Below are 27,548 nucleotides of genomic sequence, written 5' to 3'. Positions count from 1 at the left end.
TATATGGTGCGGGGTGGGCTGTGTCCCGGGCGGGGGCGTGGCTCCGTGTCCCGACTGAGTCCCCCGCGCTGTGCCGCCCCCCTAACCCCCCTCCCGCACGTCTGGGACCCCGCAAACCCCCCGTTCCCACCCCGCGGGGCCCCCCCCGGGGCTGCGGGGGGGGGGGGGGCACAGGGACCCGGCAGGGCGGGCGGGGCGGGGCGAGGGTCGGTGGGCGTGGCCGAGGGGGGTGGGCGTGGCCAAAGCGGACGTGGCCATGAATGGGGCGCGGTTGCTGGGCCGGGCGGGGGGGCGTGGCCTGGGGGCGTGGGGCGTGGCCAGTGAAGGGGCGTGTCAAGGGGCGGGGCTTGTCCCGGCAGCGATGGCGGGGCTGTACGGCGGCGTGGAGGGGTGAGGGGGTCCCGGCGGGGGCAGAGGGGTGGGGGGGGGGGGGGTCCCCATGGGGGTCTCACCCCCCCGAGCCCCCCGGTAACCCCCGGACACCCCCATCCCCGACCCTTCCTGGGGACCCCCAGACCTGGAGCTGCTATGGGGAGGGGGGGGGAGCCGGGCAGCTCTTGAGCCCCCTCGGCACCCCCAGACCCTGGGGAGGGGGGGGGGGGGGGGCTGCGGCCGGGCACCCGCATCCTCGGCCCCCCCGGTACCTCCAGTCTGGGCGGGGGGGCGCGGCTGGAGGAAATGGGGGGGGCGGGAGACCATTGGGGGGGAGGGGGATCGGTGAAGGGTGGGGGCAGGGAGCGTGATCCCAGGGGCAGAATTGGGGGGGGGGGGTGGGTCAGCAGCGTCCCCCTCAGGGCTCCCCATCCTGTTGCCCCCACCCTGCACCCCCATCTTGGTCCCATCCCCCCTCAGCACCCCCCAAGGGCTGGTTTCGGGGGGTCCCCAGGGAAGATGCAGAAGCGGAGTGGTGGGTGTTGCCCCCCTAAAGGAAGGATGGGGTGGGGGGGGGGCCGTGAGGTAGTGTGTGTGTGTGTGTTCCCCCCCTCTTCTCCCCACAGCGGGGCCACCCACTCCAGGGTGGTGGTGGTCTCTGGGGATGGTCGCATCCTGGCCGAGATGGAGGGACCCTGCACCAACCACTGGGTGAGCCGGGGGACACCCCCCCCCCCAAAAAAACCATGGGGGTCACAGACACGGGGGACACACACACACACACCCATATGGATGGTGGGGGGGCTGGTCCTGCTTGTCCCCAAGGGTGGGATGATGCCACCAGAGAAGGTGTTGGGGCGTTGCGTGGTGCAGTTTTTTGGGGGTGTCCGGGGCGGGCAGGGGGAGATGGAGCCCGGGGTTGGGTCTGGGTGGTTTGGGGGGGGTGACTTCAGTGTGTGTCCCCTCCTCCCCCCAGCTCATCGGCTCCGAGAAGTGCCTGGAGAGGATCGCGTGGATGGTCAGCGAGGCCAAGAGCAAAGCGGGGGCCGATCCCCAGGTCCCCCTCCTCTCCCTGGTGAGCGGCTGCGTGTGTCTGGGCGCTGGGGGTTCCCCTGTGTGTGTCCCGTCCCCCCCACCCCCCCACGGCCGAGGGGTGTGACGGGGGGCCCCGCGCAGGGTCTGTCCCTCAGCGGGGGGGGACCAGCGGGACGCGGTGGAGAAGCTGTCGGAGGAGCTGGGCCGGCGCTTCCCGCGCCTGAGCCGCAGCTACCACATCACCACGGACGCCGTGGGGGCCATGGCCACGGCCACCGACCAGGGTAGGGGACACACACCCCCCCCCCCCCCCCCCCATTCTGTCCGTCCCTGTGTCCGTCTGTCCCTCACGCCACCATTCCCTGCCCCCCCCCCCGCCCCTCCACTCAAAGGCGGCATCGTCCTGATTTCGGGAACTGGCTCCAACTGCAAACTCATCAACCCCGACGGGTCGGAGACGGGCTGTGGTGGCTGGGGACACATGATGGGTGACGAGGGCTCAGGTGAGGCTGGGGACACATGATGGGTGACGAGGGCTCAGGTGAGGCTGGGGACACATGGTGGGTGACGAGGCCTCAGGTGAGGCTGGGGACACCTGGTGGGTGATGAGGGCTCAGGTGAGGCTGGGGACGCATGGTGGGTGATGAGGGCTCAGGTGAGGCTGGGGACACCTGGTGGGTGATGAGGGCTCAGGTGAGGCTGGAGGAGAAGGGGGGGTGGGGCCGGTGGGGGCAGGGGGGTCTCAGCTGGCTCCCTGTTATCCCCCCCCCCAGCGTACTGGATCGCACACCAGGCCGTGAAGATGGTTTTTGACTGCATGGACAACCTGGAGGTGCCCCCCCACGACGTCGGATATGTCAAGGAGGCCATGTTTGAGTACTTTCAGGTGGGGCTGGGGGCTGTGGGGGGGCTCTGAGCTGGGTTCTAGGGTTCTGGGGGGGGGGGTTCTGGGCTGTGTGCCGGAGTCTGGGGGGCCTCTGAGCTGTGTGCTGGGGTCTGGGGGGGCTCTGAGCTGTGTGCTCAGGTCTGGGAGGGCTCTGAGCTGTGTGCTGGGGTCTGGGGGGGCTCTAAGCTGAGTGCTGGGGTCTGGGGAGGGGCTCCAGGCTGGGTGCTGGGGTCTGGGGGGGGCTCCAGGCTGGGGTCCTGGGGGGGCTCTGAGCTATGTGCTGAGGCCTGGGGGGCTCCAGGTTCTGAGCTGGGGCCTGGAGGGGGGGGGTCTAAGCTGTGTGCTGGGATCTTGGGGGGCTCTGGGCTGGGGCATGGGGGATCTCTGAGCTGTGTGCTGGGGTCTAGGGGGGGCTTCAGGCTGTGTGCTTGGATCCTGGGGGCCTCTGGGCTGTGTGCTGGGGTCCCAGGGGGCTGCAGGATGCAGACCAGGAGGGTGGGGTCTGCTGAGCTCCCCGGGATGATGGGATTTGGGGGATGCTCTGGGATCCACACTGGGATGGTGGGGTCTGGGGGATGCTCTGGGATCCACACTGGGATGGGGGGGTCTGGGGGATGCTCTGGGATCCACACCAGGCCAGTGCAGTCCTGGAGGTCTCCATGATGGGGTCTCCAGACTCTGCACCAGTGTGTGTGTGGGGGTTCCCAGGGGCTCCAGGTGGGACAGGGGGTGGTCCCAGGGGGTCCCTGTAGTGGCAGCCAGACCCAGGTCTCACCGGTGGGTGTCTGTGTGTCCCCCCACCCCTCCTGCTGCTGCAGATCTCGGACAGGATGGGCCTCCTGACCCATCTCTACCGCACCTTCGAGAAGTCCAAGTTTGCAGGATTTTGCCAGAAGCTGGCGGAGGGTAGGGAAGCCCCTTCCCAATTTGGGGGGGGGGGGAGGACGGGACTGGGGCTGCCTGTCCCTGCCACCATGGGTGACAGTGCCACTGTCACCCCTTTGCTGTCCCTCCCCAGACCCTCCTTTTGCTCCAAGCATCCTCCGCCCTGGTCACTGGGGGGGGGTTTGACACACACACACACAGAGCCCAGCTTGTGGGAGCCCCCCGTGGGTGCTGGAGGGGTCGGGGGGGGGGTTCCCAGGTCCCTGTCCCACCCCAGGTGCCCAGGCTGGAGACCCACTTTGCTGCCACATCTTCAACAAAGCCGGTGAGGTCCTGGCTCGCCACGTGGTCGCCGTGCTGCCCAAAATTGATGAGGTGAGAGGAAAAGGGTGGGGGGAAAAGGAGGAGGGGTTGGTGGGGTGAAGGATGGGGGAGGGGGTGTCCCAGCTCTTACCCCCTTCTCTCCCCTACCCCCTGGCAGAGCCTGTTCCTGGGGGAGCTGGGCTTGCCCATCGTCTGCGTGGGCTCCGTCTGGAACAGCTGGGAGAGGATGCAGGCGGGTGAGCAGAGGCTGCTGCAGGGAAACTGGGAGGGGGGGGGGTGGGCTGGGCTTGGGGGTCCCCCCAAACAAGCCTGACCCTGTGTGTGGTGTCCCCCTGCCCAGGGTTCATCCGGGTGCTGGCACAGGCCCGGGATGAGGCTCCCGGGAATCTCTTCTCCCGCTTCAGCCTGATGAAGCTGAAACGTTCCTCGGCGCTCGGCGGGGCCCGCTTGGGCGCCAGGAGCATCGGCCAAGTCCTGCCCTTGGACCACGCCAGCAACGTGGATGTCTTCTACACCCACACCTTCTAGCCCTTGGGACATTCCAGGACCCTGCCCGGAGCGGGGGGGATTTTGGAGAAGTGGGGTTTGTCATTTGACAACGTCAAGGTTGCAAGGGGGGGTGGGGGTGGGGGAAGAGATGGGCTGGGGGCTGTGGGGTGGGGATGGGGCCAACGTGGGGCTGGGAGAGTTGGGCTCCATCCAGAGGGAGAGGAACTGGCCCCAGAGCACCCTCAGCTCTGGGGGAAGGGCTGGTGGGAATGAGCTGAAAGGAGCTGAAACGGAGCTTGGAGGTTCCTGTTTTGGTGCCTGACTGGGTGCAGTGGTCATGGGTGCTGGCAGGAGGGAGCCTGGTGCTTGGGGATGGCTGGAAATGAGTGGAAGGAGAAGGAGGAAGAGGAGGAGGAAGGAGAAGGCCTTTGGGTCTGAACACCCAGGGTGTACAAAGTCTGCAGGGTATGCCATGGCTGGGGCTGGTCCTGCCTGCCTGAGCCCAGGCAGCTTTCCTGAGGCTGGTCTTGTTGAAAAGGAATAAAACCAAGGAAATAAAAGGAAAAAAAAAACCCACAACAACAAACCCTTCTTGCTCCCTGTGTCTGGAATGAGGAGCAAGGGCTGTGCCTGACTTAAAGCACCATCCCAAAGGCTGCCCTGGGAACACTGGGAATGGAGCTCCTGTACCAACAACAGGCAGCAGCCTCCATCCTGGGAATCCTCCCTCCTGCCTTTCAAATTCCTTTTTCAACGTTATCTTCTCAGTGCCAGATTCCTGACCAGGCACAAATTGGAGCTGCTTCCTCCTCCAGCCAGTCCAGGCCCTGCCCCACCAGCTCCAGGAGAGCTCCAGCCTTGGGAAGGAGGAGAATCCTCCAGGAGCTGCCTCTGAACGTGGCTGCAGCAAAACAAACCCGGGGTGAAGGCTTCAGGTTCCCCAGAAGAGTTTATTTTTAATAATGCGTTGTCTGAAATTTACAGGGGGAGTGGATGGGTTGGGTTTTTTGGGGGGAAGGGGGTGGCCAAGGAGTCAAAGAGAAACCAGAGAAAGGGAGGGGGGGTGGGAAATGGGAGCTAATGTTACAAAAGGAGTTCCCCCTTCCCACCCCCTGGATCACGTCCTGCAAAGCTCTGGGCACAGCCCGAGCTCCGGAGCAGTGGGAGCCTCTGGAAGCTGGAGGTGAAGGCAACGGGGTTGTACTGGGAACTGGGAGAGAACTCACCCCAAACCCACCCCCACACTCCAGGATTTAGGCCTGGCCCCTTCCCCAGGCTCCAGCCACATCCCACCAGGCTGCTGGGCTGGTTTTGGGACTGGCTGGTAGGGATGGGAGAGTTCTGGATGATGGAGCAGGCTGGACACGGGTTCAATGGGCTCCCAGCTCAGCCCCTGTGGTCCAATAATCCCGCCCCCCTCCCCGGGCCCCCCCGGGGGCAGGAGCTGCAGCTGCTGGATTTGCTGACAGAGCTGGAGCCCTGGGAGCAGCCATTCACTTCTGCTGTCCCGCCGGGATCTGCAGCCCCCTCTGTTAGCTCCTGGGGTCAAGGGACGGGAATGCTGGCAGGAACCTCCCCCGGGAATGGGGGTGGGGGGGGTGGGATTTACATGGATGAGCAAGAACTCAGCCCCAACATCACCAGAGCTTCAGTAGTCCTTGGGCTGCACAGCCTCACTGAGGAGCTGCTGCTCCCTTGGGATTGGGATTTCTGCTCCCAGCTCTCCAAAGGAGCCACCCAAGCACACGGTTCAACCAGCAGGGTGAGGGGCTGGGGAGCCAAGGCCCAGCCAAAGGTCCCCAGGGGCCAGTTCACCCCAGGGCCATGGATGCTGCTCACCACCATCAGCTGCTCCCGTGGCTTTGCCTGGAATGCCACCTTTGCCTGGGAATGCCACCTGCCACCAGAGCCTCGGTAAAAGGGACCCCAGGGACCACCTCACCTTCTCCAGCTACACCTGGGGGAGCTCCTCGGGGCTCAGAATCATCCTGCCAAAGGAGCCCTTGCCCGGAGAGGCTGCTGGACACCAACTCCCCCCCCCGCACTCCACACTGCCACGTGCCTGAGAACGGGCTCTCACCAGCTTTCCTTGGATTTATTTCCATGAGAAACGAAGGAACAGACGCTTCCGAGCCACAGCCCCTGGCGCTGGATAAACCCAGGAGGGGGAGGGGAAACTCCTCAAGGAGAAGACCTGTTTTGTAGGAGCAGCCCCTTCCCTTGGGAAGGACAGCTGGGATGACGGCCGATGGGTCTGGTTTCCATCATCAGGGCTGATCCAGCAGGCAGGACCCTCACCCACCAGCAGGGAAGGGTTGGAATTAGTGTTCAGCACATCCCAGGGAGCCGGGCCCGGCTGCTGCCCCAGGGAACAGGGGAAGGTTTGCAGCCTTGTCACACCTCAGCTTCCCTTTAGGGAAAGAAATCCTCTTGGAATGGACACAGGGAAAAGCTCCTGGCCCAGGCCGGGAAGGGGGGGATTCCTACAAATTCTACTCCAAACAAGAAAACATGGTGTTGTTCTGCGAGCGGGTTCGAAGCGGGCGTGGAAACGGGTCTGGGGAGCAGGGGGGGGTGCTGGGCTCCAGGACAGACCCAGGTCCTAGAGAGCAAAAAAACTGCAACACCCCCCGAAAAAAAAAAAAAGAAAAAAAAAAAAAGTGACAGACGATACAAAGGAAGAATCGAAAAGGGGGGGAAAAAATGGAAAAAGAAGGAAAAAAAAATGGAAATGAAGGCGTTGGGAGCATGGAGCAAGATTGAGCCACGTTGCAGCAATTCCACCAGGGCGCAGAGTCCAGCTGGGGCCAGTGTCCCCCCCTCTGTGCCCCCCACCACCATCCCCTGGAGCAGGGGCACAGTCTGTCCAAAGCCTGTCCTGCCTGTCAGTACTTCACACCGGGCACAAACTCCTTGGCATCTGGATTCAAGTTGCTTTTGCTCTGGAAGAGAAGAGGGAAGGGGGAGGTGTGTGTGTGGGGGGCATCAGTGGAGTCCCCACCCTGGAGGAGCCCTATGGATGCCATCATGGCAGGGACACCTCCCAGCAGCCCAGGCTGCTCCAAGCCCCATCCAACCTGCCCTTCAACACTGCCAGGGATGGGGCAGCCACAGCTTCCCTGGGCAACCTGGGCCAGGGTCTCATCAGAATCACAGGATCCTCCTGGTTGGAAAAGACCTTTAAGATCATCAAGTCCAACCATAACTCAACTCTACCAAGTCCAGTGCTTAAACTGTGTCCCTCAGCACCACATCTCCAGGGCTTGGAAACCCCTCCAGGGATGGGGACTCCCCCCTGCCCTGGGCAGCCTGGGCCAGGCCCTGACAACCCTTTCCAGGAAGGAATTGTTACCCAGATCCAACCTCAGCCTCCCCTGGCACAACTTGAGCCCGTTTCCTCTTGTCCTGCCCTCATGTCCTTGCAGCACTTGAGATGCAGTGACAAGGTGGCAGCTTTTAAGTATCTCCTCCCAGGCTGGGTTGTTGTGTGTTTTTTTGGAAAACACAGGAGAATCTGCTCTCTCTGCCTCTCCCTGTTTTTGCTCAAGCACAGGATGTTCTGCGAGGTGCCAGAGGCTGTTTTGTCCCCACCCAGGTCCCAGCTCACTCCAGGATGGGAGCCCAGCTCCTGTGCAAGTGGCAGCCCCATCCCACAACTTCTGAGGAGCAAGTTCTGCAAAGCTGGATCCTTTTTCCTTTAGGATCCGTGGCTAGAACATCTTTGCAAAAATAACCTCCAAAGCACCTCCTCACCAAGAGCACCAACAAACACCCCCTGCCAGCCAGGAACCCCCCCAAGGAAGCCTGCCCCCCACCCAGGAGGGGGGTCCCTTGCTCCTGACCAGACCTCACAGCACAGTCTCTGAGGTCCTTACCAGAATGTCCTCGGAATTGTGGCTGTCCCCCACGGAGAGCCCGTTGAGCTGCTGCTGCAGCTGCCCCATGCCCTGGGGCAGGTCCCTCGATGGGATGAACCAGTCCTGGTCCTCCTCCTCCAGCATCTCCTGGAAGCAGCGATCCAAGAACTCCTGCTCCTGCAGCTCCTCCTCCACCTGCCCAAAGACACCCCTTAGTGGCAGGAGCAAACCTTGGGGTTTTTCCATACACTGTCCCCACCTCCCTACCTCCCTGGGGTGCCCCAGGAAGGCTATGGATTTTAAACCCCCCCCCCCCCCCAGGTAGCAGCTCTGGGAACTCGCCTGTAGCCAATCCCAGGAAATCCACGAGCACAAATCCTGGGAGCTTTGGAGCAAAGCTGTGCTCAGGAATCCCTTCCCAGCTGCTGGGAAGTGGGGAGATGCAGCCTGCGAGCCCAGGGCACCGGGGCCCATCCAGAAGGGAAGGGGATTGGGATTCAGGGAGCACGCCGGGATTCCAGGCTGCCACAGTTTGAGGATGGCTCCCAAAAGCACAGCTGGAAGCAGCGCTGGAGGTGCAGGTGCTGCTCTGCCCATCCTCTCTTGCTCCATGCTTTGCTTCCCTGCTCCCCAGCTCCTCCAGCTGCGCCGGGACAGCCCGCGGCTCTGCCGGGCCGCCGCAGGGTGGCAGGCGGCTCCTGCTCCCGCTCCTGCTCCACGGACGGCGCCATCTTCAGGAAAACTCCCCAGGAACCAGGAGAACTCCCGAGGAAAACCTCGGGACCTGCTGGGGCTCAGAAAGCCGGGAGCTGCTCAGGGAAAGGGGCTGGGGGTCCCATCCTGACCCTCCAGCGGGCACCTACCATCAGTGGGTGGCACTGACTGTCTGCTCCCACCTTCCAGGCTGGTTTTCCAGGCTCTTCCCAGCCAGTCCCTGCTACATTTTAAATCCCACCCATGGCTGCCACAAGCCCTCCCCCGGTGACCAAGCCTTGGGCTCTGCCTCCAGCCTCAGCTACAGGAGGGCTTCTCACCCTCACCCCTTAGAAACTGGGTTTGTCCAGGGGAAAAATCCCCTCTACCACCACCAAAACATTCCATTGCTGTCCTCACCTGGGATTCCAGAGCCTGTCCTTGAAGCCACATGCACATGGAAACAGGATACTTTAAAACCCCACCACCCCAGGACTGCTGGCTGGCCTGGCAGGTGACAATGGATCCTGCCCTTCCAGGTGGATCAAGCCTGGAGCAACACTTGGATCCTGGGTGAATATTCCTCCCTGTCTCAGCTCTTGCTCCAACCTTGGCCCTTGTTCCTCTTCCCACACCTTTCTGGGGCACACAACAGGCCATCAGGGACATTATGGCATTGGTCCTGGAGCAGGGGACAGGGAGGGGGAGATCCCTGAAACCCCCCCAGCTACTCCACCAACTCCCTCAGGCTGTGCCGTGGCAACCAGATCCAGGAGATAAAGGGTTTGTTGTTCTCTGGTGGGTTTCTGCAAACACCTCCTGCTCCCTGTGCCCAGGCCCTGGCTGGCAGGAACCCCCGGGGGGAGCAAGGAAGCAGCCTGGTGGCTTCAGGAAGCTGAGGGAGATGGGAGAGAAAGTGGGTCTGGGGGAAAATCCAGCCCCAAAACTTGCAGCAGCCCCAAGCCACTGGGGTGGCAATGTGAAGGTGGCAAGAGCCACCACTGGTCAGCAAAAGGGACACATCCCCCAGCCTGTGTCCCCACCACTGGCATCTCATCCTCTCCTGGGGGCACTCGGGGGACTGGGAGCAGAGTGGAGCTGGATGAGAGGCACAGCACCCCAGCCAAGCCCCTTGAGGAACTGTGCCAGTCCTTCCAGGAGAGCTGCCTCCCAAGGGGACAGGACAGCTCTCCCTGCCCCCCCAGCAGACACAGAGACTTCAAAGCCCTTCAAAAGCAACTCCTGCTTCTGCAGGAACCTTTCCCCCCCCCCAGCAACGTTTCAGCAGGACAAGCTCCCAGAACGTGCCCAGGTGCAGAAGGAAGGCCTGGCAGATCAGGGTGGGCACCTGGGTGCCACAGAGCTCAGCACAGGGAAGCCCCGAGGTCTGGGATCCATCTTCCTCCCTCCTCCACCTCCTTCTACCTGCACACCCCTCCCTTCCACCCCGGGGACCCTCCCTCTGGCCAGGAGCTGTGGGCTGGTTTGCAAAGGCTTTTACCAACATTAGCTAATTAACCGAGCCCGCTCCCACCAGCACAGCTGCTCGTGCCCCTCCCCCCGGCGCTGCTGCCTCCTCAGCTCCTTCAATAAAACAAAAGCTTTTGAGTCACAGGTGGAACAGCTCCCGAGGGGATGCGGGGCCGGGCAGCTGCTGCAGGCTCACCCCGAGAGCTCCCTCCTGAGGGAACCAGCCCGGAGTGTTCCCAGATGGAGACTTTCTGCTGAGAACCCTCCTTTGGTGAGCGGGGCTGTGGTGGGGACCTGGCAGTCCCTGACAGTCCCAGCTCTGCTCGTCCCTCCCAACACCCCCCTGATGGGATTGGGTGCCTGGTGACTCCCCTGGGGACATTTTAGGGAGGGGACAAGCACCCAGGGGAGGGGCAGGTTCCTGCCTGGAGGCCAGATCAGGCAACTGAAGGAGCAAAGCTCCTTCCTCCGCCAGGTCCAGGTGTCCAACTTCCCTCTGGCTACTGGGATGAGGGCAGGAGGGGGACCAGGCAGCCTCCAGCAAGCTCTTCCCTGCTGCCCTGGCATCTGGATGCAGAAGGACACTGTGGCTGCTCCCCCGGCTCCAGCTCACAAGGTCCAATCGTTATTCCACAGGCAAGAGCTGTTCCAGTTCCACCATGATCTCCTAGAAGTTCTCAAGAACTTCACCGGCCATTACAGAATCTCAGACTAGTTTGAGTTGGAAGAGACCTTAAAGATCATCTAGATCCAACCCCCTGTACGGGCAGGGACACCTCCCACTAGAGGTGGGAAGACACAGCATCTAGAGGCCAAGGCTCCTGCCACCTGGTCTGACTGCACACTGGGTACCTCTCCTGCCCCAAAGGAGAGGTCCTGACTGCAGGAGCTCACTGCTGGGACAGCCAGGCTACAGAAGCTCTCCAAGTTTTCCATCTTGCTGATTTCTATGCTGCTCCTCACCCTCCAGCTGAGCATGTGGAAAGAGAAGGTCTTGGCTTTGACAGCAAAGCACAGGAGAAGATGATGGTGCCCTCACCATCCCTCTGAGAAAGACCTGAGAGGCTCAAAGGTGTCACCCAGAGTGTTTTTTTTCTCCCCAACTTTCTCCATCCCACGTCCTTCAAGGCGGGTCCAACATAAGCAGGATGACTCTTCCCTTGAGCCACCATCTCGGGGCCTGTGCTGCTGGTGACTCACACCCTGCCATGGTGCCCAGCAAAGGACACCTCGTCCTCACCTCAGCTTCAGCCGCAGGAATGCGGGGCTGGCAGCCACCACTCACCTGCCTGTTGAAGTCTTCTTCATTCTCCATCCACATGTACTCTGCAAAGGGGTTGTTCTCCTTCTCATCGTGGCCATTCACCACTTGGTCCTCTTTGGATTTGGGACTGGAGGCCGTGGTGCTGGCGAGGTCGGAGCCATTCATCATTCCTGACTCTGCGGAGGGAAAAACAGGAGTGAGGGAGCTGCTGGGACCCCCGTGTCATAAGAGTCATGGAATGGGTTGGAGGGACATTAAAGCTCATCCAGTCCCACCCCTGCCATGAGCAGGGACACCTCCCACCATTCCAGGCTGCTCCAAGCCCCATCCAACCTGCCCTTCAACACTGCCAGGGATGGGGCAGCCACAGCTTCCCTGGGTAACCTGGGCCAGGGTCCCGAGACCCAGGCCAGCCACCAGCTCCCAGGTGGACACTGGCTACCAGATAAGCTGATGGGAGACAGCTCAGGCTTCCAGCACAAGGACCTGCTGTTCCAGGCTGCTTTTCCCAAGGCACAGCACTATTCCTGACTCCTCCTCTCTCCTGGCAAGCACTGGAAGCAGCACAACACCTCCCTGGCAGGGGCAGCATTCTTCTTTCCCATGGTTTTGACCCGTCAGGGATAGTCTGAACATACTTGGTCTGGATTTAAAGCAAGGGGTGACCTGACCAGCAGCTCCTGGTGAATCCAGGGGCTTGGAAAAGCACCAGCATACTCCAAATCCCATCCATCCCATTTATGTTAAATCTGCCACAACATACCCCAAAAAGCCCACAGCTGGGCTCTCCCTGCAGGGAACACACCCACAGCACAGGAGCAGGTTGCCCCCAACCCCCAAATCCCAATTTTTCTGTAGAACATTCACACTCCAGCTCCTGCCCCTTTATCCCTGCCAGAATCCAGGCACTGGAACTCTGCAGGGGCTTGAACATTTCCCCAAAGGTTTTGTAACACAGCAACTGAGAGCTCCTGCCTTCCCTGCTCCCCAATCTGCCTGGAAAACCTAGCCAGATCCTAAGAGCAGGGCAGCCCTGAGCCCACCAGCATTCCCAAAAAATCCCTAACAAGTCCTGCTGCAGTGCCCGGAGCAATCACAAGGGGTCCCATGAGGCAGGCAGGGTTTGGCTGAGCTTGGCTTCCCATTTTTGGCTTCCACCAATCCCCAAGGAGCACACAGAGAGGCCAGCAGGGACGTGGAAGTGTCACGGAGTGAGACAGGAGGCATTCCATAGATCCATGTCCCTGCACTTTGCTGGGAGAAACAGCAGGCAGCACGAAGCAGGCAGGAGAGGCAGTGGGATCCAGTGGGATCACAGGCACTGCCTGTGCATCCTGTGGGAATATCCCAGAAAAATCCCACCCAACTGGCAGACAGGCACCCAAATCTCCCGTGGGTGCTGGCTGGGCTGGCTCCAAGGGCAGCAGGTGCCCCAGGGAATGTGCACAGATGGTGACAGCACAGGAGTGACCTTCAGGACGTGCCACCTCAGGAGTCCAAACATGAAAACACCAAAATCCAACCCAAACATGTTCTTATCTCCCTTTTTTCACAGCTGGGCCTGAACCATGGAATCCCAGCCCGGCTTGGGGTGGAAGGGACCTTGAAGATCATCTAGTTCCAACCCCCTGAAGGCCCCAAGGTCACGGTTTGCCCCTATCAGCCAGCAGTTGGAACACTCCCCTGGCTCTGCAGAGCCATTCCCGCCTGGAAAAGCACCTTCCAAGGGTGGATTTTCCAGTCTGGCCCAGCCAGGCTGGATGTGTGTTTTGCGCTGCGTGTTTACTGATCTGAGTCACTGGAGCAGGAGCCAGAGCAAGTCTGGTACATTGCTGAGATGTCCCAGCTCTGCTCCAAGCCACAGCTCTCCTGTAAAACTGAACCAAACACCAGATCTGCTCTCTTACAACAAAGGTGCTTGGATTTGTTCCTCCTTTCTCCTGGAACATGGAGTAGATTAAAAAAAAAAAGATAATAATAAATCTTCAACCCCCTTATTCAGCCTGAGAGCTCAGAAAACACACTCAGCACCTCCTGAAGGCTCCACATCCCGAGCTGGAGCGTGGCAAATCCTGAGGAGCTGTGCCAGGAGGCTGCTGGCAGGGCAGGAGGCAGCCTGGGAAGGTGCTGCTGGGCTGGACAAAATATCCCCATTGTTCTTCCTGCTCCCATACTGGCCCGGGGCTGGAAAGCAGCCTGGCAAGGCAGGTTTCCTTTGGAAAAGGTGCTGGGCAAGCTGAGGTGGGAAGCAGGAATTCGGCCCCTGCTTAGGATTTGGGTGATGCTTCAAGGCTGCAGGTTTTGCAGGACCTGATTCCAGCTGGGACCACCAGGTGGTCCCAGGGCCACCAGCCTGGAAACAGTCACGGAGGCAAGTTAGTGACTGAGACAACTGAGGGCAGAGTGAGCAGGAGGACACCAACCCAACCCCACAGTCCCAGAGCTGACATCTGAAGGGATGGACTTTCCTGGGAGCCATCACCCCCATTCCTGGGCCACTCAGCCCCTGTGCTGCTGCACAGGGATGGCCCCGTGGTCCAGGCACAGGGCTGGGCCTCATCCCCCCCCCCACCACCCCAGGTTCCTGCTCTTTGGAATGACAAAGCAGAGCAGGAGCAAGGTCCTGCTGTCACAGCACTGAGACACTTGATGGAGGAAGGGCAGCAAGTTTGCTGGGTGACTCTGCAGGAGGTGGGCGAGGACTCCTGAGAGCAGCAGCACCCAGGGGTGGTGTGGAAGGGGGTGGCTGATCCCAAGGGAGGCAGGGATGAGGGAGAGGAGCAAGGGCAGCAGGAGCAAGAGGCAGGGGTGGGAGCCTTGTGCAGAGCAGCCTGAGTGGCGGGGAAGGCAGCTGATCCCAAGAGGGAGCCAGCCCATTCCAGAGGGAAGTGTTTTTCCAGCGGCCTGCACAGGAACAGCCATCAGGCAGCACTGCTGGAGCTGGTTGGGGCTGTTGCTGGTGCAGGACAACAGGCAGCAGATGGGGAGACTGGAATGATCCACCTTGGGAAGAAACTATCAGGCAGGAATGCTTCAGGCTGCTGTGAGGGAGCAGTGTGAGGCACGGCGAGTAATTAATCATGTAGGTAACACCCTCTGACCCCCCAGAGTCACACACGGGGTGACCTGCTCTGCCCAGGCAGCCATTAGACCCTTTCCTTACCCCACTCCAAGGGACAACACTTGGCAGAACCACCTGGGAACACTCATGGCAGGACTGAGGGACTCCCAGGAGGCTGGACCCCTGGCCAGCCCCACTCCTGGCTGGTTCCTGCCTTCCAAGCCTGCCCTGGGCCCCAGGGAGCGGAGGAGCCGAGCAGCAGAGCTGCACAGCCTGGCTCGGGGCTGGGACATCTGCTCCTCCTCACCCTCCCAGGCTGCAGCCAAAACCTCGGCTGCAGGAGGCTGGCCAGGGATCCCAGCTCTATAAATAGCTTTTGGGAATCGTTGTGTTTGCAGACGGGCAGGAAAACCCACCCACAGCAAGCCTGGCTTCAGAAAAAGAGACACAACGTTTCCCCCAACCCCTTCCCCACTCCTTTCCACAGCTCCCCTCTTCCCCGACTACCCTGGGCAGCTTCAGGAGCAGGGCTGGGGTTGGAAGGGCTGGCACAGCGAGGGGAGAGGGGCTGTGCCAGCAGTACCCTCCCCCAGAGCTCACGGGGGGGTGGAACAAACACCCCCGTTTCAGCCCTTCACAGCGAGGAACCCGCGGGTTCCCACCCCCAGCCTGAGGTTCTGCTCTGAAGTCCCGGCTCCAGCCCTGGGGCAGGGAGGGGAGGAGAGGCCGGGGGGGGGGGGGGGGTTGGGTTTGCAGACCCCCTCTCAACTCCTCCGGAGCAGCGATCAGAGAAGGGGCAGCTCGTTAACAACAGCGTGTTCCCAGGGACGGGATTCCCCTGCTCCCGCGGGCACAGGTGGCTCCAGCCCCTCTCCCGAGGCCCCTCCAGCCCTTACCTGCCTCCTCTCTCACACAAGCTCCCCCGAGGCTCCAGCTGCACTTTTTATCTCCCAGCCGGGTGGGTTTTTCCAGGAGCTGCGATCCTCGCCCCGCATGGCACTCCCGCTTGTCCCCCTCCTCTGCTTCCAGCTGGGTCTCTCCCGAGAGCCCGCCGGGATTGGGGCTGGATTTGCAGGCGGGCTGGGATCCCAGCCCACGCTCCAGCACCGCCCTGCCGGCTCCCGAGGGCTCCTTCGGCATTTTTTTCGTTTGCTCCTTCCCCCTCCAGGCTTCTCCTGCCCATTATACCGGCGCGGCAGGTTTGGGTCCCTGCCCCCGACGCGCTGAGCTGGCGAGTGACCTGGGGGGTCACCCAGCCCCCCAAAGCTGCTGCAGACCCTGAGGGGGGGTCACCCAGCCTCCCGAGCTGCTGCAGACCCTGAGGGGGGTCACCCAGCCCCCATGCTGCTGCAGACCCTGAGGGGGGTCACCCAGCCCTCTGAGCTGCTGCAGACCCTGAGGGGGGTCACCCAGCCCCCCCAAAGCCACTGCAGACCCTGAGGGGGGTCACCCAGCTCCCCCAAAGCTGCTGCAGACCCTGAGGGGGGTCACCCAGCCCCCCAAAGCTGCTGCAGACCCTGAGGGGGGTCACCCAGCTCCCCCCAAGCTGCTGCAGACCCTGAGGGGGGTCACCCAGCCCCCCAAAGCCGCTGCAGACCCTGAGGGGGGTCACCCAGCTCCCCCAAAGCTGCTGCAGACCCTGAGGGGGGTCACCCAGCCCCCCCAAAGCCGCTGCAGACCCTGAGGGGGGTCACCCAGCTCCCCCAAAGCTGCTGCAGACCCTGAGGGGGGTCACCCAGCTCCCCCAAAGCTGCTGCAGACCCTGAGGGGGGTCACCCAGTCCCCCAAAGCTGCTGCAGACCCTGAGGGGGGGTCACCCAGTCCCCCCTCACAGCAGATGTGGAGCTGTTTCCAGCTCCCTGTGTTGCTGAGGAGCTGCATCCCATTTCCATCCCCAATCCGGGGGATAATCTCATCCTGCACTATTTTAATCCACACTCACCAGAACAATCCTCTCCCCCCCCCCCACCCCCCCCAACACACACACACTCTGCTCAGGCACCAAATGCACTGTGCCAGATCCCCAGATCCTCCCCCCTGGCATTCTGAAACCACCAGGAACATCCAACATGCTCTTGAGCCGTGTCCAAAAAAAAAAACCACAAAAAAACCAAAACCAAAACAACAAAGAAACACGCTTAAAAACCTGATTTTAAATCCATCCTAAACGCTGCTCCTCATGGAGCTCCCTCTAATCCCAGGCAACGACAACATGTTCCTCAGTTGCCAGCTCCCAGAGGAGTCCTGCTGCTCCCCAGGATTAACTGCAGCAGGCAATGAATAACAAACATTGTAAGGACTTCCAAAGAGAGCACCCAACAGGCAGCACACCCAGCAACCCGAGCAGTGGTGGTCACTTCTGCTCTGGGAGAGGAAGAGCCAGGAGATGCTCTTCCTGTGGACAAGGACATTCACAGGGCAAGGCAGGGAGAAGGAACCTGGAGCAGGAAAAGCCAGTGGTGCCATTTCTGGAAGTGGTGACCAGGGCAGCAAAGGGAAGGCTTTGACAGGGCTCCTGGGATCTGCAGCAGCAGCTTTATGTCTGTTTGCACCAGAGGCATCACTGGGGCACCCTTGGAGGCACCAGGCAGTGCAATTCAGGAGGTTAGTGTTATCCCTTGGGACCATTCAACTCACGCTTCAGGAGCTCAGCTCCATCCCTTGGAGGATCCACGCTGGCTCTGGCTGCTCCCTCCCTGCCAGGGCTCAGCACCCTCCTCCAGGCCCCCCAAAACCTGAGGGAGCATGTCCTGTCACCAGGGAACAGGAGCAGGCACCGGGCAGGCTGGCTGCCTTCCAGCTCTGGGATTCCAGAGGCTGCCAAGCCCAGCGTGGATCACACTAACACGGTGTCAGGGCTGGGGTGATGACAGCTGAGGGACAGACCCTGTCCTCACGCTGTCCAGGTCCTGCCAGCCTGGCCTGGCAGTGATGGATGGCCCCGAGGTGAGGGGGAGGAACGAGCCTGCTTCCCTCCTGAGCTGTTCACTTCCAGAACAAGAGCCTGGAAGTTTGCAGGAGGACATCTCAGGGTCCTGCTCCAGCTGAGAGAGCCCCTGGATACACCACCCATGGGCCTCTCCTGCCTGTCCCCAGGCTGTGGGGGATCCTGCCAGGACACTGTGCAGCTGGGATCCAGCACACACACACACACACACCTGGCTCTTCCCTTCTCCACCTGGAAAAGGGCTGTCCCCTCAGCTTGCCAGCCTGGAGCTCTCCAGAGGGAAAACAAACCCACCGACTCCTCCACCCCGAAAGGAAACGTGGACAATTCCAGTGTTCCAACACGTGTTTTTTATCTCGAGCTATCTGCGACCAAAGGAACACAAGCCGAGGGCTCCAGGCAGCCCTTTTGGCAGCCCCGATGGCCAAGGAGCCAAGAGGGAGGAGGATCCAGGTGGAGGCCACCGAGCCCCACGTGCACCCCGGCAGGCAGCCCCCGCCCCGGGAAGCTCTCCTACCTGGCCACCACGCTCCTGCAGCAGCACCCGACTTGTCCCTGCACGCCAGGCTGAAACCTGAAGAGCCAGCACGTAACAAAATATCCCAAGGGCAGAAGCCAGGAGCCGGCTACGCCACAGCGAGCCTGCTGGAGCCGCATCCCGGCCCCCACAGCCCGGCCTGGCGGGGGCAGGGCAGCCTCCTGCCAGCCCCAACCCCCCCGGGGGCTGCACCCCCAGCCTGCCCGGCGCGGCGGGGTGGGATCCGTAGGTAACCGGGAGCAATCAGCTCCCGTTCTACACGGAAAGCCGGTCGGGGGGCTGGGGAGGGGGGGGTCCCGTGAGCTCCGAGCGGGCCAGGAGGGAGAAGCCGGCTCTCTCCCCCTGCCCCACAGCCGCGATGCCCGCAGGGCGGCTCAGCAGGGCCGGGACACCCTCCCCTCGCCGCCCCGAGGGGAGCCCGGGGGCTGTTTCGGGGGAGAACGACCCCAGAGCCCGGTTGTGTGTGTGTGTGTGTGTGTGTCCCGGTTGACACGGGACGGCGGCTGCCGGAGCCTCGTGCTTCTCCTGGCCGAGGTGCGAGGCGCTGCCGGGACCGACGAGCGCTGCCTCAGCGGGGCCTACGAGCCCCGGGGGCCTCCGCGGGGCCGGGCCTGCCGGGCCTGCCGGGCCTGCCCCGGCTCCGGCCCCACCGCCGCCGCTCCCCCCGCCCCCCGCAGCCCCCCGCAGCCCCCCGGGGTGGCGGGTGGGCTCCTGCCGGCCGGGCTGCCCGCCCCCCCCCCCCCTCACCCCCGGCCCCCCCCGGTACCTGCCGCCGGGCCCGGCCGGTGCCGCTCCGCGGGCGCCCGCCCTCCGCCGCCGGACCCCCCGTCAGCCCAGCGCGGCGCCCCATTGGCCAGCACCGCCGCGTGGCCCCGCCCCCCTCCAACCCTGGTTGGGCGGAGGGAGGAGGAGGGGCGTGGCTATTGGACCAGCTCGCCGTCACTCCGCGTGTTGGTCCCACCCGCTGCCCGCGGAGACTCCGCCCCCCCCGCCTCCGGATTGGCTCACCCGGATTAGGGCGGGAGCACGCGGCGCCCACGTGGGGTCAGCAGGCGGGAGGCGGGGCCGCGGCGGGGTGGGCGGGGCCAGGCGCAATAGAAATAACAGCCTCTCCCCGCCCACCCTTCAGCCCGGATTCTGATTGGCGGGCGCGGCGCCCAATGGGGAGAGGCGACACAAGCCGGCCGCCGCGGCGCGAGGGAGCGCTGCTAGAGAGGCGCTGATTGGCGGGTTGATGTAAACACAGCGAGGGGGCGAGGGGGGGCGGCTGGGGAGGGGGGGGGGGTGTCACGTGGCGGACACGTGGCTGGGGGGGGGGGGGAATGTGGGGGGAGGGGACCCCCAGTTTGAACCCCCAGTGCTGGGGGGCCCTGGGGGGGGCCCACAGCCCCGCACCCCAGGTTGGGGGCACCGTGGGGAGGGGGGGGGGCACACAGCCCAGCACCCCCAGAGTTGGGGGGGGGGAGAGCCGGGGTTTTGGGGTGGGGGGATCCCCAGACCCGCCCCCCACTGTTTGGGGGGGCACCTGGGGTGGGGGGTGCAGCCCCTGCATCCTCGATGTGGGGGGGTGCTAAGGGAGTGGGGGTATCCAACCTTACACCCCCCCGTGTTGTGGGGGGGAACACCTTGAGGGGTGGGGGGATTTAGGGGGGGGAGCATTTGGGGGGGGGGGGTTCCCCAGTATTGGGGGGCCGGACACACACACACCTTGGGGCAGGGGGATCCAGCCCCACACCCCCGAGGTTGGGGGAGCTTGTTGGGGGGGGGGGGGGGGGGAAGGAAGGGGGCAGCGCCCCAGTGCTGGGGAGCAGTTGTGGGGCGGGGGGCACCCAGCGTGACACCCCCCGGGCTCCCCCAGCACCGCCCCCAGGCCCACCCCCCCCATCCCCCCCCCCGTGACCAGCCCGGGCCGGTCGCCAGGACCGAGCCGGGACCGCTCGGATCGGCACCCGCGGCCCCGAGATGCCGGCGGGCGGCGGTGGGGGCTCCGCGCCCCAAAAACGGGGCCCCCAGGACCCCCCCGACCCCGGCCCGCTGCCTCTCGACCAGCTCCGACGGTGAGTGCCATGGAAACGGGGGGCCCGTAGATCATCCCCCCCCTCCCCCCGAGGGTTCCCTCAACTCCCAGGGGTCCTCACTGACTCTCCCCCCGCCCCCCCCCCGGGGGTCCCTACAGACCCGTGGGGGTCTCCTCAGCTCCCGGGGGTCCCTACAGCCCCCCACTGCCCCATGGGGGTCCCGTAGTCCCCCGGGGGTCCCCTCAAGTCCCGTGGGTCCCTACAGCCCCGGGGGGGTTCCCACAGCCCCCTGGGAGTTCCCTCAGCTCCTGGAGGTCCCTTCAGATCCGGGGGGTGCCCTCAGCCCCCCTGGGGTACCCCACGGTGGGTTTAGGGAGGGGGGGGGTTGAGCCCCTCTCAGCCCCTTAGTGTCCCCCGGCCCCCCCAGCCAGACCCCAAACTGGGGTACAGAGGAGCAGAGTGGGAGGAGAAGCCCCTCTGCCCAGAACCGGGATGGGGGTCCAAGCTGGGGGGGAGGAGGAGGGTCCAGCAGGAGGGGGGGGGTCACCCATGGACCCCCAAACCCCTTCCACCCCCTCGGGGTTGGCATTTTGCTGAAATGAGGGGGTGAGGCAGCATGGAGATGGGGGGGCTCCCTCTGCCCCTGGCCAGGGGTGTCCCCACAGTGTGGGACCCCATTAGGAGGGTCCATCCTGGGGGCATAGATGGGTTGGGGGGGGGGGGAAGCCAAGGGGTGCTGTGTGCTCCAGGGATCCTCCCCCTCCCCAGAAGGGGGTCAGACCCTTGTCTTGGGGTAAAATGGACCCTGACAACGTCCTGGTGCCTCTGCCACCGGTGTCAGGATGTCCCTGGTCATGTCACTTAGCTCCTGCTCCATAGGAAGCCAAACCCCATTGGTTGGGCTGGGGGACAAGGGGGGAGGATGGATCCAGGGCCCCCCCTCCCCACCCCGATCCCCCAGCCCAGCGTCTGTCTGGTGACACCAGCCCCGGGGCCACCACGGTGCCACTGATGGCTGGAGTGACACGTTTATTTCTGTCCCTCTGGCCTCATCTGTCGGGAACCTGCTCTTCACCAGGTGCTAATTCAGGGGTGGGCTGGGGGAAGGGGGGGGGGGGAGCTGAGGAATAAGGGGGTGGGACATAAAAACATCACAAGGTGTCCCCAAGAGGCCCGTTGGGATGTAAGACGAGCAGGCTGCTCCACCGAGGTGACAATCCACTCTGCATGACATGTGGCACCTCGGGGACAAATTGCCTCCCCTGGGGGGGTGGCTGGTGGCTCCTTGTAAGGCTCTGCCACCACAGGGGATAAAAATAGCCTAAGGGCCTGATCCGGGGGGGATGCTGGGCACCCCCACCCCACCCCAGGGGTGTCGGAGATGCTGGTGGGAGGGTCTAGGGCTGCAGGGTGGCAGGAGTGGCCCCAGAAAAGGAACCACGGGGTGTGCCCAGGGTGCAGGGATGTCCCCACCACGAGGAGCCCCAGAGCTCTGGTGGATCTGTGGTGTGTCCTCCCCACCCCCATCCCCACCTGCAGGTGCCCCTCTGGCTTTTGGGGGTGTGGGGACCCCCGTGGAGCTGGAGCACAGGAAGGGCCAGGGGGATATGAGCTGTTGGGGGGGCAGCAGGTCTGGGGGCTCCAGGGTCACCTTGGGGTCTGAGAGGTCCTGGCATGGACCTGGGTGATGGCACGTGTGGGCACAGCTCTGCCCCCAGCTCCATCCCTGGATCCTGTGGGATTCACGGGGTGGGTGAGGGGCCAGGGCAGCCCTGCAAGGTCGCTGAAGGCCGCCCAGTGCTGAGTTAGTCCAGGAATGTCACCAACGCTTTCACACACTGTCCCTGCCCAGGCCACCGACTGGGGAATGTCACACATGCCCAACCTTGGCACTGCAGGTGGTCCTGGACACAGGGACAGGGACACGGGGCTGCACGTCCCCCCTGCTGTGTCTCCAAAAGGGACACGGGGCTGCACGTCCCCCCGGCTCTATCCCCAACGGGGACACAGGGACACATGTCCCCCTGAGCTGAACCAGCCCCATCCTCCAGCCCTCCTCCCACCAGCCCTGCTCCTGCATCTCCCACCTCCATCCCTCCTCTCCCACCTCCCCAGCCATCCCCTGCCACAAACTGGGAGGAGTGGCTGACACACCAGAAGGCTGTGCTGCCCTTCAGCCAGACCTGGACAGGCTGGAGAGTTGGGTGGGGAGAAACTTGATGAAATCCAGCAAGGGCAAGGGCAGAGTCTTGCATCTGGGGAAGAACAAGCCCGTGTACCAGTACAGTTTGGGGGCTGACCTGCTGGAGAGCAGGGTAGGAGAAAGTGGACAGGAGGATGACCATGAGCCAGCAGTGTGCCAAGGCCAGTGGCCTCCTGTCCTGGTTTGACACCTCCATGGCCTCCTCTGGACTCCAGGAGCTGCAGGTCCCAGCCGTGCTTCGTGGCCAGTCACCAGGAGGCAGCAGCAGAGTCTCTGGCTGCCTCAGTGGTTGGGTTCGGCATCTGCTTTGCTGTTTTCAGGAAATAAGGCGGCAGCTCTTACAGGCATCCCCCGGCTCCTTGGAAAGCCACCTGTGAAGGTGCTTTGTGGGACAGAGGAGCCCACAGTGACGGGAACTGTGCTGAAACCTCGCAGGGCAAGAGCTTTTAGACTTGTTTTCAGGCCAGCATCGCCCTAGCGAGCGGTGGAAGATTTCATGTGGGGACAGGGCCCAGTCTGGCCCCAGCGGCGCGAGCGTGGAGGCTCCAAGGAGAGCAAACACTTCATGGACAACCCCCGTGAGTCAGTGCCTCAGGAGTCTCGGGCTCCTTGCTGGCTTCCAGTGGAAAACTGAGGCAAGCACTGGCTGCCAGGCACACCTCGAAGAGCAACTCGGGGGGAGCAGCACGTTCAGCTGGGAGGCTGGAGAGATGGGGTCTGTAAGGTGGGAGCCCCCCGAGGGGACGGCTCCAGACGCCCGTGGCGTCGCTGAGGGATCCGGCAGGGAAGAGGAGGATGGATGCTCCCTGTCCTTGCGTCCCTGGTGTCCACAGACGTGGGCCAGCAACCGGGATCAGGCAGGAGCAGAGGAGGAAGGGCGGGCAGCCTCACCCCACAGCCCAGCAGCCACACCGCAGGCCCTCGGAGAGGAACGGGAGGCGAGGGGGATGATGCGAGGAGCGAGGGCTGCACCAGAGAGAACAGCAGGCCTGTGGAGAGCGGAAGGAAGCGGCAGCACAGCCGCTCGGAAGGCGATGGGGAAAACTGAGGGGCGGCGGAGCAGCCAGCGCAGCCCGACCCGCTCCCGCCGCCGCGACCGAGCGGCGCTTCCCGCCGCCGCGCCAGCGCTTATATAGGGGGAGGAAACATCCCAGCGTGCCTCGCGGGAGAGCGGCGTGCCCTCACCGCCCGCCAGGCGCATGCGCAGATGCCCTCCTTGACGCCGCGGGGCGCGGTGCCCGCACGCCTGGCATCGCAGGCATCGTCCCGCTCGGCTCCTGCGCATGCGCCCCCTCCCGGCCGCGCCCCGCCCCTCCCCGGCGCATGCGCAGAGGCGGTTGTCGCGCAGCTCGGGGCCGCGCATCCCGGGCCGCGGTGCTGGGCCCGGCCCGGCTCGGCTCGGCTCGGCTGGACGGGGCGGCGGGGGAAGACGGAGGAGGAGGAAAGCGGAGGGGAAGGGCTGTTGCGAGCGGCGCGGCTCGGCGGCGGCGCCCCGGCGGAGGTACGAGCTCGGCGGCGGCCGCCCCTCGGCCCGCCGTGGCGCAGCCGGGGGCTGAGGGGACGCACAAAATGGCGGCGGCCCCTCAGGACCGGCCTCCCGCGGCCCCCGGGGGGCTGAGGGGCGCCGTGTGGCGGGCTCGCCGCCTTCCTGCACCCCGTGCCGCCGTCGCAGCGGGGTGTTGCGGGCGGGTGCGGGCGCTGGGGCGGGCGCTGCCCTGCCTCTGGGCGCCTGCTGGCCATCGGGGGTGTATCCCGCCCCAGCCGGCCGGGAGCTGGTGGTTGGGTTGCCCTGCAAGGCAAAAGGCAGGCGGATAAACGGGCCCTTGTGAAGGGAGGTGTGAGGTTTATCTGCACGGCAGCCGGAGCTCCTGGCGCGCCAGCGGGCCGCGTGTTGATGGAAGCGCGGTGGTACAAGAGATTTACTCAATCTCGGCTCTTCACACGTGTGCTGAGTCAGGGAAAGGCAGCGTGTGCTCGCGGGTTCTTCCTGTGTTCCCTCTCTGTCCAGCTGGGTTGCAGAGAAAGCTCAAAACCTTTAATTACATCCACAAACCAAGCACATTACGTTGAGACAAAGCTATCTGGCAGTTTGGGAATAGTGGGTTTGGCTCTAAAACTCGCCCTTGGAGGAAGCAGTGTTCCCTCTGGTCGGCTGGGGAGCTTGGTGTTCATCACTGTATCCTTGGAGAGCTCAGAACGCAGACGTGTCTCCTGACATCTCATACTTGTGGTTTTCTGGGGTAATAACTACAGCTTCCCCTTTCTGGCTGGTTTTTTTGACTCCGAAGGAGGTAGTAATTGATAGGAATTGGTCAAAATAACCAAAACAATAGCAAGAAGAGTTCCTTTCACTCGGGTATTAACAGACTCAGGTTGATGGTGCTTACCTGGGGACCTCACAGGTTTGGAGGTTTGACCTTTTTATGCAACTCAGACACATTCTGCTGTAGTATTTTTCCTCAGTTACAGTTACTGTAATCATGTCATGCAGGCTGGGCTTTTTGTTTTAATTATTATTATTTTTTTTTTCCATAGGATTATTTAAAAAGTATTTAAGTAACATTGAAATGCATTGTATTTTGGTGTTTTAAATAATGACCTGTGCTGGTTTCTAGCCCAGATCTGCTGTTGAAATGTGCATTCAGTTCTGGGTTTTGCTCTGGTGTGTGATCACTCAGTATTTAGAATATTAAATTTAAACTGTGTTGTGAGGTCTTCAAGAGAGTGGATGTACAAGTGAGGTAATTTTTTTTTTCCCTGTTGGGAAAGCACTCTGCAAGGACAAGAAGTATCTTTAATTGCATTTTTCTTTTTCTTGATTTAACAAAAAACCCCAACAAACAAAAACCAAACAACTAGCAGAAGAATCACCCTGGCGTGGAGGATGCAAGGGCTGATACCTTCTCCAGCTTCCACAACAACTGAGGAAACTGAGTGATGTTTATCCGAGGGTGGGGTTCCAGGCAGTTAAAAAGTTGCTGCTTCCTGCTGGCTTCCTTGTTCTTCCATTTCCCCAGGATCTTGCAGTTTGGTTTTGGGGCTGAGCTCAGTGGAACCTCAACTGTGCTCGTGTTGGTCCTTACCAAACAAGGAGCTCTTCTTCTCTCTGTGAAATGGGAAGAACACTGAAACATTTCTTTTTCATCTGTCACATTTAAAGGTAAATGAAAATGTTTTTTAACTTTCAGTTAAATATTCTGAGAGGAATTTAGGGCTTTTTTTTTTAGGAAGTTTTAGGCAGAAGTGTCAGGATTTGCTCTTTGTCTGGAGTGTCTAGAGCATCTCCCCACCGGGGTGCAGAGCTGAGCATGCCTCAGAGCTGCTGCACTCACATAAGTGCATTTGTGAAGCAGTGGGTTGGGTTTGTCCTGCTCCAGGTTGTACCTGCAAAGTGAAAAGAGGCCAGAAATCCCTGCAGCTGATCATCCGTGGAGGTGCAGAAATGCCCTGGTTTTCCTCTGAAGAATTACTTGCTTAAATACTTCTGCCAATTGTTTTTTTCTTTGCTATTTGTCTGTATATAAACTTGATGCACTGAACCCCATGAATACTGGAGTGGAAGGGAGTGTGTTTGGGATATATCTGCAGTGGGTTGTGTTGCTGGGCTGTCCTGGCTCTGGCTGGGATGGGGTTAAGTGTCCTCTCAGCAGCCTGTGTTTGGGGTTTGTGGCTGCAGCAGCCTGAGGCACACAGCGTGTTGTGGCTGTTGCTGAGCAGTGTGTGTCTGGTGTCAAGGCTTTCCCCCCTGCAAAGGGGGCACAGCTCTGACCTGGTCTGCTCACAGGGTTATTCCACACCATGGAATGTCCTGCTCGGCAGTGAAAACGAGGGTAGAGGAAGAAGAAAAGGGTGGGTGACTGTTGCTGGGAGCCTGGCTGGGCAGTGCTCTGCCCCAGGAGGTGCTGACTAATAATTGCCTGTTTTGTTTTGTTTGTTTTTCCCCCTCTTCCCATCACCTGTTCAAGGGTTTTAATCTCAGCCCAGGTTTTTTTTCCCTTTTGGGCTTCCTTTCCTCCCCCCATCCCAGAGGTGGGGTGTGGGTGTGAGTGAGGGGCTCTGGGGGTGCTCAGCACCCCCATGGTCCTTTTGGGAGCTCAGTGAGGGGCAGGAGGGGGTTAGAGGGACAGTGACAGGTCTGATTCCAGCATGCTGAGCTGAGGCTGGTGCTGAGGAGCTGCTGCCTGTGGAGCTTTGCAATATCAGCTCCAGCCTTCACTGCTTTATTGTGGGAAACCTGGGATAAAAAGTGGTGCTCGGAGCCTGCTCTGGTGTTTGGCTTCTGTGCTGGTGTCATCGCTGCACTCCAGGAAGCATCCCTTGGGGACACACAGTGGTTACACCTCCCTCCTCCCCTGGGACAGATCCTGCCAGCCTGGTTGCAGTGGCCACCCCAGTCTGTTGAACATAACCAGGACGTTTGTAGTGTTGTGCATGGTGAACCTGGTTCTGATCCTGACTTGTTTGTGATGTTAACAACAGTGTCCCCCTGCCACCAGTGCCCCACTCACGCTGCCACCTCACCACACTCTGCACCCACTGGTTCCAGTGCAGATCTTGGTGGATCCTCCTATAACCATCCAGCTGGGGGTGGCAGGTGGGACGTGCCCTGTGGCAGCTGCTCTGGGGTGGTGTGTGGGAGAACTTGGGCAGGTGCCTGGAGTGGTTTTCACCTCTGATGGCCTGGGAATTTTTGGCTGAGCAGGAATGTAATCCTGCTGGAATGGCAGACCACCTGAGGAGGGGTGCCTTGTCCCTGCTCCCTGCCAGAATGAGAGAGCAGCTTCTCGTGCTCCACTGGGACCTGGCCTCAAGATGTTCAGGAGCCTCAGAGGAGCTGGAGGGAGCCCGGACCTGAGAACAGCACGAACAGACACCATGGCTGAACCACAGGCTCCATGCAAGCATTTTCTCGAGGATCATCTGGAAGACTGTGGTGGCAAGTGGAGCACCTTGTCTGTGGTCTGAGGGAAGTGGTGGAGATGGTCTGCAGCGACCTGGACAAGAAGCAGGTCTCCAGATGCTGTCCAATGGCAGAGGTTGATGTTGAACACATGGTGTTGAAGAGCAGTGCCCTGGGGATGGTGGGGTGGCCAGACACCAAGGCACCAGCTGTGGAGAAGCTGTTCTACCAGCTCCAGTGATTCCAAGAGAATCTCCTCCTCTCTCTTACAGGCCAGAGTCTCAGCTGTGAAGGGTCCAATGTGGCAGTGCCAGAAGCTGAGGTGGACCATCATGGTCTGAAGGAGGTCGCTGCTGTGCTGGAGATGCCACACTGGCATGAGTGGGAGTCCCAGCTTCCATCCTTTGGGCAGCAGCATGCAGGGCACAGGCTGCTTTCCTGTGGAGCAGAGTCTGTGCTCCTGGAGCTGAGTATCCTGGCTGGAAACAGCCCACCCTTGCTGTGGGCTGATGGAGCAGCACTGGAGCAGGGTGAAGCCCCTCAATGCCCCCCACACCCTGGCAACACCATGTTGGGCAGCACAGCCAGGAAGTGTTGGAGAAGGGA

At 62.0% G+C, this 27,548-nt stretch overlaps 3 protein-coding genes and 1 long non-coding RNA gene across 8 annotated transcripts in view; 3 read left to right on the top strand and 1 right to left on the bottom strand.

Annotated features, from left to right (window-relative positions):
- The first annotated feature begins 350 nt into the window (after window positions 1–350).
- Window positions 351–4,111, top strand: NAGK (N-acetylglucosamine kinase). Its single transcript, XM_051617364.1, is given in 11 exon segments — window positions 351–390; window positions 999–1,083; window positions 1,349–1,447; window positions 1,549–1,563; window positions 1,565–1,691; window positions 1,800–1,910; window positions 2,181–2,293; window positions 3,112–3,199; window positions 3,456–3,553; window positions 3,660–3,738; window positions 3,843–4,111. Coding segments are annotated over 11 exon segments (1,032 nt in total). The 5' UTR covers window positions 351–361; the 3' UTR covers window positions 4,031–4,111.
- Window positions 4,112–6,065: 1,954 nt separating this feature from the next.
- On the bottom strand, window positions 6,066–18,664 carry PAIP2B (poly(A) binding protein interacting protein 2B). Of its 2 annotated transcripts, none has more exons than XM_051617376.1 (4): window positions 18,588–18,664; window positions 11,297–11,451; window positions 7,867–8,043; window positions 6,066–6,933 (listed from the first exon to the last, which is right to left on the bottom strand). In XM_051617376.1, exons 2-4 carry the CDS (start codon window positions 11,441–11,443, stop codon window positions 6,877–6,879), a joined length of 381 nt encoding a protein of 126 aa, XP_051473336.1. In that variant the 5' UTR covers window positions 11,444–11,451; window positions 18,588–18,664; the 3' UTR covers window positions 6,066–6,876. The 2 variants fall into 2 exon arrangements, with proteins under 2 accessions (XP_051473336.1, XP_051473335.1); XM_051617375.1 differs by lacking the exon at window positions 18,588–18,664 and adding an exon at window positions 15,233–15,391.
- Window positions 18,665–19,752: 1,088 nt separating this feature from the next.
- Window positions 19,753–27,548, top strand: part of ZNF638 (zinc finger protein 638) — a 57,945-nt gene continuing 50,149 nt past the window's right edge. For 3 of the 4 annotated variants that reach the window (XM_051617296.1, XM_051617294.1, XM_051617293.1), the window contains exon 1: window positions 23,311–23,543. In XM_051617296.1, coding sequence (XP_051473256.1) covers window positions 23,326–23,543 — 218 coding nt within the window. In that variant the 5' untranslated portion in view covers window positions 23,311–23,325. Of the gene's footprint in view, window positions 19,879–23,310; window positions 23,544–27,548 lie in introns of those variants that run through there. The other variant, XM_051617295.1, reaches the window with a different exon arrangement.
- LOC127383825 (uncharacterized) lies at window positions 23,564–25,590 on the top strand. Its single transcript, XR_007889315.1, has 2 exons — window positions 23,564–25,202; window positions 25,420–25,590. It is a non-coding gene; the product is annotated as an uncharacterized LOC127383825 (long non-coding RNA).

This window comes from Apus apus, chromosome 4 (genome assembly GCF_020740795.1).
Source record: "Apus apus isolate bApuApu2 chromosome 4, bApuApu2.pri.cur, whole genome shotgun sequence".
In the NCBI taxonomy this organism is placed as follows: domain Eukaryota; kingdom Metazoa; phylum Chordata; class Aves; order Apodiformes; family Apodidae; genus Apus; species Apus apus.
Note: the sequence above shows the minus strand (reverse complement) of the source record. Positions and strands in the feature narration are given on the sequence as shown.